Raw genomic sequence first — 16,302 nt, 5'->3', positions numbered from 1 at the left:
GAAAAGAGCAGGAGATGGTTGGATTCACAGAAAAGAGCAGGAGATGGTTAGATTCACAGAAAAGAGCAGGAGATGGATGGAATCACAGAAAAGAGCCGGAGATGGTTGGATTCATAGAAAAGAGCAGGAAATGGTTGGATACTCTTGAACTTTCTTTACTCTTCCTGCTCTCATCTCCTTCCCTCCATAACCACTGGACCCTGCTCACCTCGAAGGTCCACACCTCCTCTTCCTCCCGGTACATTGTGGTCCGGCGACATACCTTGTCCTCTGCGATTGGCTCAGGTGAGAGGTGAAACTCTGCCCTCTGTAGATTAAAGCCCTGTGCCATACGCTTTGATGAAGCGCTCATTCAACGCCTTGACGGACAGGAAAGACAACCAATCAGATCACAGCCATGAATAAATATCAGACGAAGAGTAATGTAAAAACAATACAGTGAAAGTTATCTTATTGTATATAAAAGAGATTATAAACTGGGTGATTCGAGCCATGATTGCTGATTGGCTGACAGCCGTGGTATATCAGACGACAAACCATTCCTTTTTACTGCTCCAATAATGTTGGTAACCAGTCTATAATACCAATAAGGCACCTCTGGGGTTTGTGGTATACGGCCAATATACCACAGTTAAGGGCTGTATCCAGGCACTCCGCGTTCCGTCGTTCATAAGAACAGCCCTTAGTCATTGTATATTGGCCAAATACCACACTCCCTAGGGCCTTATTGCTTAATTATACAGTGCCTTCAGAAAGTATTCACACCCCTTGACTTTTTCCAAAAATGTTTGCGCTACAGCCTGAATTTAAATTGAGTAAACTGACTATGTGTTACTGGCCTACACACAATACCCCATAATGTAAAAGTGGAATTATGTTTTTTAATTAATTAAAAATGAAAAGCTGAAATGTCTTGAGTCAATAGGTATTCAACCCCTTTGTTATGGTCAAGCGTAAATAAGTTCAGGAGTAAAATGTGCTTAACAAGTCACATCGACTCACTCTGGGTGCAAAAATAGTGTTTAACATGATTTTTGAATGACTTTGAATCTCTGTACCCCACACATACAATTATCTGTAAGGTCCCTCAGTCAAGCAGTGAATTTCAAACACAGATTCAAAGACCAGGGAGGTTATCCAATGACTCCAAAGAAGGGCACCTATTGGTAGATGGGTAAAAAAAAAGAGCAGACATTGAATATCCCTTTGAGCATGGTGAAGTTATTAACTACACGTTGGATGGTGTATCAATACACCTAGTCACTACAAAGATACAGACAACTTTCCTAACTCAGTTGCCGGAAAGGAAGGACACCGCTCAGGGATTTCACCATGAGGCCAATGGTGACTTTAAAACAGTTACAAAGTTGAATGGTTGTGATAGGAGAAAAGTGAGTATGGAACAACAACATTGTAGTTACTCCACAATACTAACCTAAATGACAGAGTGAAAAGAAGAAAGCCTGTACAGAATAAATATATTCCAAAACATGCATCCTGTTTGCAATAAGGCACTAAAGTAAAACTGCAAAAAATGTGGCAATAAATGAACTTTACAGTGCATTGGGAAAGTATTCAGACCCTTTGACTTTTTCCACGTTACAGCATTATTCTAAAATTGATTAAATTGTTTTTTCCCTCATCAATCTACACACAATACACCATAATGACAAAGCAAAAACAGGTTTAGACATTTTTGAAAATGTAAAAAAACAAACTGAAATATGACATTTACATAAGTATTCAAATCAAAATGTATTGGTCACATACACATGGTTAACTGGTGTTATTGGTCACATACACATGGTTAACTGGTGTTATTGGTCACATACACATGGTTAACAGGTGTTATTGGTCACATACACATGGTTAACAGGTGTTATTGGTCACATACACATGGTTAACAGGTGTTATTGGTCACATACACATGGTTAACAGGTGTTATTGGACACATACACATGGTTAACAGGTGTTATTGGTCACACACACATGGTTAACAGGTGTTATTGGTCACATACACATGGTTAACAGGTGTTATTGGTCACATACACATGGTTAACTGGTGTTATTGGTCACATACACATGGTTAACAGGTGTTATTGGTCACATACACATGGTTAACAGGTGTTATTGGTCACATACACATGGTTAACAGGTGTTATTGGTCACATACACATGGTTAACAGGTGTTATTGGTCACATACACATGGTTAACAGGTGTTATTGGACACATACACATGGTTAACAGGTGTTATTGGTCATATACACATGGTTAACAGGTGTTATTGGTCACATACACATGGTTAACAGGTGTTATTGGTCACATACACATGGTTAACAGGTGTTATTGGTCACATACACATGGTTAACAGGTGTTATTGGTCACATACACATGGTTAACAGGTGTTATTGGACACATACACATGGTTAACAGGTGTTATTGGTCACATACACATGGTTAACAGGTGTTATTGGTCACATACACATGGTTAACAGGTGTTATTGGTCACATACACATGGTTAACAGGTGTTATTGGTCACATACACTTGGTTAACAGGTGTTATTGGTCACATACACATGGTTAACAGGTGTTATTGGTCACATACACATGGTTAACAGGTGTTATTGGTCACATACACATGGTTAACAGGTGTTATTGGTCACATACACATGGTTAACAGGTGTTATTGGTCACATACACATGGTTAACAGGTGTTATTGGTCACATACACATGGTTAACAGGTGTTATTGGACACATACACATGGTTAACAGGTGTTATTGGACACATACACATGGTTAACAGGTGTTATTGGTCACATACACATGGTTAACAGGTGTTATTGGTCACATACACATGGTTAACAGGTGTTATTGGACACATACACATGGTTAACTGGTGTTATTGGTCACATACACATGGTTAACAGGTGTTATTGGTCACATACACTTGGTTAACAGGTGTTATTGGTCACATACACATGGTTAACAGGTGTTATTGTGAGTGTAGCAAAATGCTTGTGCTTCTAGTTCTGACACTGCAGCAATATCTAACATGTAATCTAACAATTCCACAACAACTACCTAATACACACAAATCTAAGTAAAGGAATGGAATATGAAAATATACATATAACTATATGGATGAGCAATGACCAAGCGGCATAGGCAAGATGCAATAGATGGTATAAAATACAGTACGTGTCACATCTCCTCCTGCTACGCCCTCTTGTGTTCATCCGGTGTCTCCTTGACCTGCAGCCACTCCCCCAGTACACTCTCTCTCTCCCTCTCTGTGTGTGATTGTGTGGTTGGAGACAGGTGTGCTGGAGTCAGAGCAGATCCCCATCAGCTGCAACCCATTCCATAATCAAGACCTCTACAAATACTCAGTCCTGCCACGTCCATTCTGCCAGATCGTAATTTCTGCTCAGCCAGTTTATGCTTCTAGCTATTTACGATTATTGAAGATCCTGTTACCCTGCTGTGCCTGTTTCCCTGCCTGGCGCTGTTTATCCTCTCCACTGCAGTTTTGCCACTCTGACTCTGTCTCCTGTTCCACACCCTGCTACCCTGTTGTGGTTTCAGCACACTACTAATCTCTTGGATTCACCTCCGGACCTGCTAACCTTGTTCCAATCAAAGTCAAATACTTATTTTCCACCATAATTTGCAAATAAATTCATTAAAAATCCTACAATGGGATTTTCTGGATTTTATTTTCTCATTTTGTTTGTCATAGTTGAAGTGTACCTATGATGAAAATTACAGGCCTCTCTCATCTTTTTAAGTGGGAGAACTTGCACAATATGTGGCTGACTAAATACTTTTTTGCCCCACTGTATGTCCAAACAGTTCTATTTTTGTTTCATCAGACCAGAGGACATTTCTACAAAAAGTACAATCTTTGTCCCCATGTGCAGTTGCAAAACGTAGTCTGGCTTTTTTATGGTGGTTTTGGAGCAGTGGCTTCTTCCTTGCTGAGCGGCCTTTCAGGTTATGTCGATATAGGACTCGTTTTACTGTGGATATAGATACTTTGTACCTGTTTCCTCCAGCATCTTCACAAGGTCCTTTGCTGTTGTTCTGGGATTGATTTGCACATTTCGCGCCAAAGTACGTTAATCTCTAGAAGACAGAACACATCTCCTTCCTGAGCGGTATGATGGCTGCGTGGTCCCATTGTGTTTATACTTACGTACCATTGTTTGTACAGATGAACGTGGTACCTTCAGGCATTTGGAAATTGCTCCCAAGGATGAACCAGACTTGTGGAGGTCTACAATTTTTTTTCTGAGGTCTTGGCTGATTTCTTTTGATTTTCCCATGATGTCAAGCAAAGAGGCACTGAGTTTGAAGGTAGGCCTTGAAATACATCCACAGGTACACCTGCAATTGACTCAAATGATATCAATTAGCCCATCAGAAGCTTCTAAAGCCATGACATCAATTTCTGTAATTTTCCAAGCTGTTTAAAGGCACAGTCAACTTAGTGTATGTCATCTTCTGATCCACTGGAATTGTGATACAGTGAATTATAAGTGAAATAATCTGTCTGTAAACAATTGTTGGACAAATTACTTGTGGCATGCACAATGTAGATGTCCTAACCGACTTGCCAAAACTATAGTTTTTTAACAATACATTTGTGGAGTGGTTGAAAAACAAGTTTTAATGACTCCAACCTAAGTGTATGTAAACTTCTGACTTCAACTGTATGTAAATTAGTTATGTCTGTATTTCATTTTCAATAAATTTGCCAACATTTCTAAAAACATGTTTTCACTTTGTCATTATGGGGTATTGTGTTTAGATGGGTGAGATTTTAGTTTTTTAATCAATTTTGAATTCAGACTGTAACAACAAAATGCATTGTTTCTGAAGGCACTGCATGCACAGAGTAATCATTTTAATGGTGAACAACCATTGGTCTACCCATAAGGCATTCAAAATCATCACTTATCAGGTTGAACACTTTCCCTGTCCCAGGCAATGACACAGGGTTGTGTGTGTGATGATCATGGTGTGTGTGGATGGGTCTCTGTAGTCTAGACATTGATACAGGGTTCTATGTGTGAGGGTGTGGATGGATCTATGTAGTCCAGACATTGACACAGGGGTCTGTGTGTGTGAGGGACTTTGAGTGTGTTTGGATGGGTCTCTGTAGTCCAGACATTGACACAGGGTTCTGTGTGTGTGAAGGACATTGAGTGTGTTTGGATGGGTCTCTGTAGTCCAGACATTGACACAGGGTTCTGTGTGTGTGAAGGACTTTGAGTTTGTGTGGATGCGTCTCTGAAGTCAAACAAACCTTGTTACATGAAGGCAAGCCACAGTAACAGAATTACAAGTTATGTCACTATGGCAACAGGAAAGCACTAAGATTAGTCAACAGCGATGATATCAGTACTTGATGTCCTTGTGCTGCTCTGTCAATCTGACATTTTGACTGAGCAGCCCAATTATCAAATCAAATCAAAGTTTATTTGTCACGTGCGCCGAAATCAACAGGTGTAGACCTTACAGTGAAATGCTTCCTTACAGGCTCTAACCAATAGTGCAAAAAAGGTATTAGGTGAACAATAGGTAAGTAAAGAAATAAAACAACAGTAAAAAGACAGGCTATATACAGTAGCGAGGCTATATACAGTAGCGAGGCTATAAAAGTAGAGGCTACATACAGACCCCCTCTTTTACGCTGATTGAGGTAGTATGTACATGTAGATATGGTTAAAGTGACTATGCATATATGATGAACAGAGAGTAGCAGTAGTGTAAAAGAGGGGGTGGTGGGTGGCGGGACACAATGCAGATAGCCCGGTTAGCCAATGTGCGGGAGCACTGGTTGGTCGGCCCAATTGAGGTAGTATGTACATGAATGTATAGTTAAAGTGACTATGCATATATTATAAACAGAGAGTAGCAGCAGCGTAAAAAGAGGAGTTGGGGGGGGGCACACAATGCAAATAGTTTGGGTAACCATTTGATTACCTGTTCAGGAGTCTTATGGCTTGGGGGTAAAAACTGTTGAGAAGCTTTTTTGTCCTAGACTTGACACTCCGGTACCGCTTGCCATGCGGTAGTAGAGAGAACAGTCTATGACTGGGGTGGCTGGAGTCTTTGACAATTTTTAGGGCCTTCCTCTGACACCGCCTGGTGTAGAGGTCCTGGATGGCAGTCTGCTTAGCCCCAGTGATGTACTGGGCTGTACGCACTACCCTCTGTAGTGCCTTGCGGTTGGAGGCCGAGCAATTGCCGTACCAGCCAGTGATGCAACCAGTCAGGATGGTCTCGATGTTGCAGCTGTAGAACCTTTTGAGGATCTCAGGACCCATGCCAAATCTTTTTAGTTTCCTGAGGGAGAATAGGCTTTGTCGTGCCCTCTTCACGACTGTCTTGGTGTGTTTGGACCATTCTAGTTTGTTGTTGATACCAAGGAACTTGAAGCTCTCAACCTGTTCCACTACAGCCCCATCGATGAGAATGGGGGCGTGCTCGGTTCTCCTTTTCCTGTAGTCCACAATCAATTAATGTGCGTTTGAGTGTGTGACTGTGCGTGTGTGTGGGGGGGGTGGGGGGTTCCTGCTCTTCCATGTAATGTGTATGAGTCAGTGTGCAAGTCTAGCATGTGTATTATATATCACCATGGATGTGAGAGTGATGTATGTATCGCCATGGTTACCCAGTGTCTATAGAACATGGTCAGTTGCTCCCATTCCGATCCTGCTTTGTGGACAACACTCCACTCATACTCCGTAAACTGCCTCGTCATGATACAGAAATACTCTGGGACAGAACTGCTACCTGGAGACAGAGGGAGGGAGAGACAGGTTTATAATAAAATACACACACAAACCTGAGGGTTTGAGCTCTGATAGTAAGGAAACAGTTGAGGGAGGAGAGGTTGAAATGGAGAGTAAAGCAACACACAGACACACCTACTTTGTTTGGGATCATCACTTTCTCTCCAACTATTTTTAAACACACAGATGGAACGGAAAGCGGCAGGAAATCCCTGTGATAGAGCACTGCCAAACCACTCTCAGGGAATAGGAAAGACAACAGTGGCATCATGTGGTGAAGAACGGAACTGCAGGACACTTAAAATAAATATTTTTGATGGGGCAATGTGGTTGATAAGTGTGTGCTTTATCTCTCGCTCTGTCGCAATCCTTAGTCTTTTCCTCCAGGGAATGAGGCTATGTAGAGCGCTCAACCCTTTCAGATGAAGAGGTCTAGGTTTATTTGAAGGGTATTTGGTGATTTTAAAGGGGGATTTGGGAGAAGCCGGTGGCGGTGTGCTCGTGGGAGGAAATGCAGACTGTGCTAGTGTGTGATAATGAATGGAAAATAGAATGGAACAAAACAAGCAAACGTTGTAGTAGAAGACGAGGACCGGCCCAATAATGCATTTGTTATTGAACTGCGTTTTTTAGACGAGGACATTCATCTGGGAAAACCATTAGTCACATCGAGGACTGTGAAGAAAGCAGTGGGAAAGGTGCATTCAATCAAGGTGACAAGAAGCGAGTTTATATTGGTAAATTGTGTGAATGAAGAACAGAAGAAGCGTGCACTGGAGGTGGCTAAACTGTCCACGTCAGAAGTCACCTGTATGCGGCACAGTTGATGGCGCGCCGGACCTCGGGCTAGAAGGTCGAGGGTTCGAGACCTGATCCCTGCTGTTTCATTACAATACCATAGAAGAAGAAGATATTCAAGAACATGGCAAGTTATTATTTTCTATAGGAATAACACATTCAACGGACCATGGCTGATTTGGCAAACATTAACAGTCCGATTCTCTTTCTCCCTGCGCTGCACACCGGGCTGTCAGCAGCCACTCGGACAGGGTCCTCGAGTCACACCGGAAAGCCCAGCGCACGCCTCCCTTTAAGGCCAGTTTTAGTGAAGAACCGGTAGACAGAAGTTCCACTTTTAGCTAACGTCACCTCTCGTATTGCATTTGGCTAGCACTGACAGCTTCTGTGAAGTATCTAGCCATTTTAGCTAACTGCTAGCTGTGAGGCAAGTGTGTCAGCATTTTAAACACTGTAAATTGCGCAAACCACAAAAACATAGTTAACTAGCAACGCATGAGAGCTTGATAAGGCAGAATGTCACCTGAACAGTAGTGTTTGCTACACTTCAAGAACATGACAGCTAGCTATAACAACACATGACTTGTGGACCCACATCCGGAACAACTGATGGGGGTGGAACGTTACACGTCAAAATTGGTGGTAGCAATGGACGGACCAATGGGAAGGATGTTTACAGTGCGTCTCAGAAATGTGTCGTTCCGATTCAGATTTTGGCGTTGATGAGCATCGGATTTATTCTCTACGATTGATAAGGTGAGTTATTTAACAAAAATCATACATAGCATTAAGTAGTCGAGCGTTGCCATTTCGGCCTAATGAAAATGATCTGTGGAGGTTTGAGTTTTTACGGTGTAAACGTGATGGTGTGCATGTTAGCTAGCTACTGTAGCTAACGGATCAACAAACAACGCCGATTAGGCTACGTTACCAAGCTAACTGAGGCTTTTCACAAAAAGCATAATGCAAAGCACTACACTGAGTTTTACATAGTCCAAACTGGAACCTATCCTGATCCCCGTCTCACCTCAGAAAATAGAGAGAGAAGACAGCTATGATAACTAGCTGTTCCCCCATCATTCAATCGTCGCCCCAAATAAATGAAAAACAACATGATTGTGGCATGGTTTGAAATGATGGTTGCCTGCAAGCACATCTTTGTTCCTACGATACTCAGAAATATACAGCAGTCTTCTTACACATGCAGTCTCTTGGGTCTGTCAAAGCATGTGTTTGTCCTGTGACAGATAAAGATACAGAACAGACCCATTTTGAGTTGTATTGAAGATAAGTTTACCACCATTTTGATCACCTAATCACTCTCTGGTTGCTCTCTTCTCCTGTGTTTGTCTTTCAGGAGGAAGCTGAGCTCTGTTCTGGTTGCCTGAGGACACCTGCTGTACCTGTGCTGTGTGAACCTTGGCCTTTGCGTGAACTAAGGGAGTGTGTCACCTGAGGCAGGACAGCGGGATTCTTCTTAACCTTCATCCATCGATCTATAACACTCACTTCTTGAAGTCCAAGCTAGCCTGACTGCTCTCTCCCTCTCTCTGTATCTATTCATCCATCCATCCCTCTTTTACCCTTCTCCATGCCTTTGCCCAATTATGTCCCTGTCACTTCCAGAGTCCCTCTGTAAGACTTCTGTCTCTCCATCCCTCCGTGATCTATCTCTCTGTCCACCTGTGTGTGCGCCCCTCCTGACCGCCAGGCTGGATTTCCTGCAGATGAAACACTTGAAGAGGAAGAGGAAGAGTAACTACAGCGTTCGTGAGACGCAGGCGCTGATCCGGGAGATCCACAAAAGACGAGACGTGCTGTTCTCCCGCCAGCAGAACACCGCCATCAACGAGCTGAAGAGACGAGCCTGGGAGGAGGTAGCAGGAGGCGTCAACGCACTGGGAGAGGGCGAGCTACGCACATCTTCAGAGGTGTGTGCTAGGAGAGGACTTCCATACTGACAAATGATGTTGTAAAAGAGACGGTGTTGTAGTCTTCAAGTCCGGTCTCTGGACCGCATATTGAGTGTCTCGTGTCAGATACATTTCTACTCTGTTTTGAATTGGTCTCGGACACAACACTGAAAAGATAGCATGAAGTATCCGACATACAAGGGCCGCATTTCAATAGTTTTATTCAGCCCCATTCACTGGAAGCAGTTCCATTGGGCTCCTCCTTCCCAGTACAGATTTACCTATACTTCCGGATGAATCTTGAGAGTTGTGACATCACCACTGTTTGTAATGGTTGTGTGTGGTTCCAGGTGAAGCGGCGTTACCTGGACTGGCGGTCGCTAATGAAGAGGAAGCAGCTCCGTGCTGAGCTGTCTCTCTCCACGGGGCTGAAGGCAGAGTATGATCCGTCCTCCCCTGAACACAACGCCTCACTGGGCTCAAGGGACCAGTCGCTCGACCTCTCTAGCTTTCCCAAGGAGTCCCAGTGCGACTGGCAGGACCTGGCGGATCTTGGAGAGCCCAGCGGACACGCAATGTCTACAGGGATTAAGATGGAGGAGGAGGCCAATGGATACAGGGTGAGGATCTCTGTGTGTGTGTGCATTAGTGATTTGTGGGTTGAATAAAGGGTAAACAATGTAAAAAAATTTTTTGTAAATGTAGAATTCTTGTGAAATTCATATTCATAGGCTATATTGTGGTTTTTCTATCATTATTTTTATCTGGCGTTAGTGCGTAGCCTAAGCTTTATGGTCTAACTGTAGCGTGCCAAATACACCAATTGACAAATGCTTTTGGGAACTTGGGCAGAGATAGTTAACATCTGTCCGCTGAGGCAAAAAAGACAATGTCTAAGTTTAATTCAATAAGAGGAAAAGCTGCGACATGGAGAGTTGAAAATAAATCGAAGGCAGGGCAGTATTCCATGTTTAAAATATTTTTTTTTATTGATTTGGTTCAGTGGTAAAAGAGGATGATGGCAGTTGCCTATGTTATGTGTGATTGTGGTCGCTATACAAAATCGACAATTGCAAGACATGGACTTCAAAATGTCATGTGAACTGTACTGTTCGGGTGGGTTCAATGGAATAGTAGCCATTACTTAAATCTGGACACTGACTGTAGGTCTATAACCTCTCATAACGCCTAATAATATTAACTGGTGCAGAATTAAGCATTTCTCGCAGTAAAATGATACACCAAATGTACATTTTGACTTCGGAACAGGAGTGGATTACCTATAATTTATTTCAGGATCTTGAGAGAATGAATGCACGGTTAGGGACTGTCTGTATAGGTGGCGGTGCTATCTTTATCAGCATCATAAAAGCTGATAGTATTTCAATCACATGAAATATGCATCCAAGCCGAACTGAGATCTTATCAACAACATGTTGGGTCATTTTTAACAGCTTTTAATTTCCTTAAAAAACGGTCAAACTGATGTCATTTGAAAATGTTGCACAGAAAATGCTTTCTGTTTATTTTATGTTATAGCATTTTCTCCCCATCCCTAAAAGTCTTTGCTGCTCGAGAGAAGCAGAGATGAAATGGTGGAGAACAAACTTTACATACATCAACTAGATTTGACACATCCATTCTATCGATTTATGACATCATTCTGGTGAGCAAGGCTTTATTATTCTTCTAGGCCTGTCAAAAAAAGGCCTGTCCAAAAAAAGGCCTGTCCCCAAAAAAATCCACCATCTGACTACAGCGCATTTTCTATATTGCGGTCGGTGTGGGCCTCAGATTTTCACTTTATCACATTTTTATATAGATTTTTTTTATTTCACCTTTATTTAACCAGGTAGGCCAGTTGAGAACAAGTTCTCATTCACAACTGTGACCTGGCCAAGATAAAGCAAAGCAGTGCGACAAAAACAACAACACAGAGTTACACATAAACAAATGTACAGTCAATAACACAATAGAAATAATGTACAGTGTGTGCAAATGTAAAAGAGTAGGGAGGTATTTATATACGTAGGGAGGTACATATACTCGGGCTGTTGCGGATTGGGTTATTAGCAATTGTGAACAAACAGCTGACCCGCGCATCACTAGTGTGTGTGCCAGCATTTATGTATTGCGTTAATCAGTATATCAATGATCGGAGTCCCTCTGTCTCTGTGTTCCTCTCTCTCTGTCAGCTGGAGGGTGATAGCGGAGAGGGAGATGGTGAGGAGGAGGAGGATGATGATGATGAAGAAGATTGTTTCCCCGCTCTCCTACCCGACATGGGAGAGCGCGATGTACGTATCCCGGAAGTCTTCTCACACATTGAGTTTGGAATGCTCAGTGCCTCAAAGGGGACGGCGACCTCGATAAATCGGGACCTCTCATTGGGCGGAATGGGCTTTGCTGGGTTAGGACTGGCCAATCACGAGAGTACGGGATTTCTGGTTGGTTTGGAGAAGCAGCGTGTGGAATTGGAGAAGCAGCGTCTGGCTGTGGAAACGGAGCGGCTTGCGGTGGAGAGAGAGAGACTCCTACTGGATAAGGAGAGACTGAGTCAGTCGGAGGTGGAGAGGGAGAGATTGCAGCTGGAGAAAGAGAGATTGCAGCTGGAGAAAGAGAGACTTAGGCTGTTGCTCATGAACCAATCAGAACGGGCTACTGCTCCCCCCCAGCAATGCCCTCCCTCCTCCTCCACCCCTACCACCTCATCTTCCTCTGCTGTGGATGGACAGAATGAGAGAAAGGAGAATAAACCCTTGCTTTCTATGATAGATCTGGAGGGCGAGAGACGGAGCCTGGAGAAGGACAGATTGCAGTTAGAGAAAGAGAGGCTGCAGTTCTTTAAGTTTGAGTCTGGACGACTGCAGATAGAGAGGGAGAGACTAGAGGTGGAGAGAATGCAGCTTTACAAGGACCAGGGTCATTGAGAGAGGGAGGATAGGATTTCATCAAATAACATTTTGTCACATGCTTGGTAAACAACAGGACTAACAGTGAAATGCTTACGGGTCGTTCCCAATAATGTAGAGAGAAAATAGAGAAATAATTGAAAAATGATGATGATACATAATTAGAAATGAAAGCTTTGTTATATACATGGGGTACCAGTACCAATTTGATGTGCAGGGGTACAAGGTAATTGAGGTACATACAGTGGCAAGAAAAAGTATGTGAACCCTTTGGAATTACCTGGATTTCTTCATAAATTAGACATAAAATTTGATCTGATCTTCATCTACAGTAAGTCACAACAATAGACAAACAGTCTGCTTAAACTAATAACATACAAATTATTGTATTTTTCTTGTCTTTATTAAATACATAATTTAAACATTCAGTGTAGGTTGGAAAAAGTACGTGAACTCTAGACTAATGACTTCTCCAAAAGCTAATTGGAGTCAGGAGTCAACTAACCTGGAGTTGAATCAATGAGACGAGATTGGAGATGTTGGTTAGAGCTGCCCTGCCCCATAAACACTCACAACATTAGTTTGCTATTCACAAGAAGCATTGCCTGATGTGAACCATGCCTCGAACTAAAGAGATCTCAGAAGACCTAAGATTAAGAATTGTTGCCTTGCATGAAGCTGGAAAGGGTTACAGAAGTATCTCTAAAAGTCAGTCCACGGGAAGACAAATTGTCTAAATGGAGAAATTTCAGCACTGTTGCTACTCTCCCTAGGAGTGTCCGTCCTGCAAAGATGACTGCAAGAGCCCAGCTCAGAATGCTCAATGAGGTTAAGGAGAATCCTAGAGTGTCAGCATCTTCCAGAGATTTCTGTAAGTCTTTAGCTAACATCTCTGACGAGTCTACAATTCGTAAAACACTAAACAAGAATGGTGTTCATGGGAGGATACCATGGAAGAAGTCACTGCTGTCCAAAAAAAACATTGCTGTACATCTGAAGTTCGCAAAAGAGAACCTGGATGTTCCACAGCGCTACTGGCAAGATATTCTGTGGACAGATGAAACTACAGTTGAGTTGTTTGGAAGGAACACACAACACTATGTGTGGAGAAAAAAAGGCACAGCACACAAACATCAAAACCCCATCCCAACTGTAAAGTATGGTGGAGGGAGCATCATGGTCTGGGGCTGCCTCAGGGCCTGGACAGCTTGCTATCATCGACGGAAAAATGAATTCCCAAGTTTATCAAGACATTTTCCAGGAGAATGTAAGGCGAATCTGTCCACCAATTGAGGCTCAATAGAAGTTAGGTGATGCAACAGGACAATGACCCAAAACACAGAAGTAAATCAACAACAGAATGGCTTAAACAGAAGAAAATATGCTTTCTGGAGTGGCCCAGTCAGTCCTGACCTCAACCCGATTTGAGATGCTGTGGCCTGACCTCAAGAGATCAGTTCACACCAGACATCCCAAGAATATTGCTGATCTGAAACAGTTTTGTAAAGAGGAATGGTCAAAAATTCCTGCTGACCGTTGTGCAGGTCTGATCCGTAACAACAGAAAACGTTTGGTTGAGGTTATTGCAGCCAAACGAGGGTCAGCCAGTTATTAAATCCAAGGGTTCACATACTTTCCCCACCCTGCACTGTGAATGTTTACACGGTGTGTTCAATGAAGACATGAACAATTTATAATTGTGTGTAATTAGTTTAAGCAGACTGTGTTGGTCTATTGTTGTGACTTAGATGAAGATCAGATAAATGTTATGACCCATTTATGCAGAAATCCAGGTCATTCTAAAGGGTTCACTTACTTTTTCTTCCCACTGTATGTACATATAAGTAAGAATAAAGTGACAGATAATAAACAGTAGCAGCAGCATATGTGATGAGCATTAAGGGATATCTATGAGAGAAGTGCCTGGAAGAAGAGGTGGTCTTTATCTCAGTGTAGACAGGCCAGGTATGAGCCTCTATGAGCAGTCACCTCCATGGTCCACCTCCTGTCTGTCTCAGACAGCTCCAATAGCTTGTTACTGTTCAGCTTGATCCACAATTGGTTGAAACGAGATGAACAGCTCAACCAATCAGACATTAAAACTATCAAACTGACCTTAGATCAGCAGGGCGTCTTCATCCTACTCCAGGTTGTTGGCAAAAGGATGTTATCCAGTTTTATTTCCTGTAGAGGCGGGATCAAGATTCAAACTGCCACTCAAACTCAGGAGCTGCTACCAATCACATTTAAAACATCTCCCTGCCAATCATTCTGTTATGTATGTGGACTTTGTTGCGTTAAGGAGATGTTAATTGAACAAATATAATCTGTGTCTACCACAGGAGGTTGGTGGCACCTTAATTGGGGAGGACAGGCTTATGGTAATGGCTGGAGCGGCATGGTATCAAATACATCAATCACGTGGTTTCCATGTGTCTGATGCCATTCCATTCACTCTGTTCCAGATGTTATTGTGAACAGTCCTCCCCTCAGCAGCCTCCACTGGTGTCTACAATGTTTGTATAAAGTGAGTGGTTGTGTACTGGGAGAAACTGTAGTTTTTGTCCCTGGTGAAGTTTTGTGTAGCTCAGTACTACCGTCCATGTACTGCACAGGAAGTGGACAGTACTACCGTCCATGTACTGCACAGGAAGTGGACATAATGTAGAGTAGCTGTAAACGTAGAGTACAGAATGCTCTACAGTATGTGACTCAAACCAGGGTCATGTACAGAGATTCTTTAGACCAAACCTTTTGTATTTTTGTAATGGTGCTATTTTGATTGTGTGTTTATGGTTTAGTACTATGCTGGAATGTTGTGTGTGTGGTCTTCTATATTAGCCCAGTCATCCAAGGAAAGAGTGAACCTGCAGAGATATTCAAGTCTACTTTAAGAGCGATGATAAAAGGATAATGTTGCCTATATGCTTTCTGCATCGCCATTAAGACTCACAATAAAGGATATAAATTAATAGTGTTATTTATTTTTAATTCTGCCTGTTTTTATGAATACATCTGGTGTGAACCCAAATTCACACTTAAATCAGCTGATACTCCATCTCTCTCTCTCACACACACAAACACAGCAGGCAGTTCAAATCACAAAGACTAGGGTTTTTTTCCCGCTTTGAGATTTTCTGTTGTCTGTTTCTGCAAGGAAAGCCTATGTGAAAGGATGTGCTTCAGCTGCTGACTGGTTTAGCCGTCTACGTCAAATTCTGTTTTATAAAATGGTCCTTTTTCACGTTTCAGTGTCTTCAATAAATAAACGATGAAATGTGTGAGCGACTGAATACTAAATAATTGCAGCAGTTTGGCTGCTGAAAATATCCCTCATATCTGTCCAGTAACATATATATTGGTAATCATATCTGTCCAGTAACATATATATTGGTAATCATATCTGTCCAGTAACATATATATTGGTAATCATATCTGTCCAGTAACATATATATTGGTAATCATATCTGTCCAGTAACATATATATTGGTAATCATATCTGTCCAGTAACATATATATTGGTAACATATATATTGGTAATCATATCTGTCCAGTAACATATATATTGGTAATCATATCTGTCCAGTAACATATATATTGGTAATCATATCTGTCCAGTAACATATATATTGGTAATCATATCTGTCCAGTAACATATATATTGGTAATCATATCTGTCCAGTAACATATATATTGGTAATCATATCTGACAAATGCAGCAAATGGCTCCAGAAGCAAACCGACTTCATGAAAATTCAACACGACAAATCGTATTGAATCATTTGCACTCTTGTCACATGTCTTTGTTTAGGTTTACATGAGTGGCAGCATCTTAAACAAGCACACCGTTGAACCGACTAAACACATTTAGTCATC

General features: G+C 42.1%; 1 protein-coding gene and 1 long non-coding RNA gene across 2 annotated transcripts; one reads left to right on the top strand and one right to left on the bottom strand.

The window, feature by feature from the left end:
• Window positions 1-4,897: 4,897 nt before the first annotated feature.
• On the bottom strand, window positions 4,898-7,700 carry LOC139548274 (uncharacterized). The gene is made up of 2 exons (XR_011669686.1): window positions 7,612-7,700; window positions 4,898-6,804 (listed from the first exon to the last, which is right to left on the bottom strand). It is a non-coding gene; the product is annotated as an uncharacterized lncRNA (long non-coding RNA).
• On the top strand, window positions 7,151-15,398 carry LOC139548273 (myb/SANT-like DNA-binding domain-containing protein 4). Its single transcript, XM_071357845.1, has 4 exons — window positions 7,151-8,357; window positions 8,959-9,532; window positions 9,865-10,134; window positions 11,710-15,398. Exons 2-4 carry the CDS (start codon window positions 9,209-9,211, stop codon window positions 12,442-12,444), a joined length of 1,329 nt encoding a protein of 442 aa, XP_071213946.1. The 5' UTR covers window positions 7,151-8,357; window positions 8,959-9,208; the 3' UTR covers window positions 12,445-15,398.
• Window positions 15,399-16,302: the final 904 nt, after the last annotated feature.

Source organism: Salvelinus alpinus, chromosome 21 (assembly GCF_045679555.1).
Source record: "Salvelinus alpinus chromosome 21, SLU_Salpinus.1, whole genome shotgun sequence".
Taxonomy (NCBI): Eukaryota; Metazoa; Chordata; class Actinopteri; order Salmoniformes; family Salmonidae; genus Salvelinus; species Salvelinus alpinus.
The sequence above is the reverse complement of the archived record's forward strand: the minus strand, read 5'-3'. Positions and strand labels throughout refer to the sequence as shown.

Bases quoted from the DNA above. Each gene is read 5' to 3' on its own strand.
- LOC139548273 (XM_071357845.1), top strand. From the start codon at position 9,209: ATGTCCCTGTCACTTCCAGAGTCCCTCTGTAAGACTTCTGTCTCTCCA. The intron at 9,533-9,864 runs GTGTGTGCTAGG...GTGTGGTTCCAG, and splicing joins AGCTACGCACATCTTCAGAG to GTGAAGCGGCGTTACCTGGA. The intron at 10,135-11,709 runs GTGAGGATCTCT...TCTCTCTGTCAG, and splicing joins AGGAGGCCAATGGATACAGG to CTGGAGGGTGATAGCGGAGA.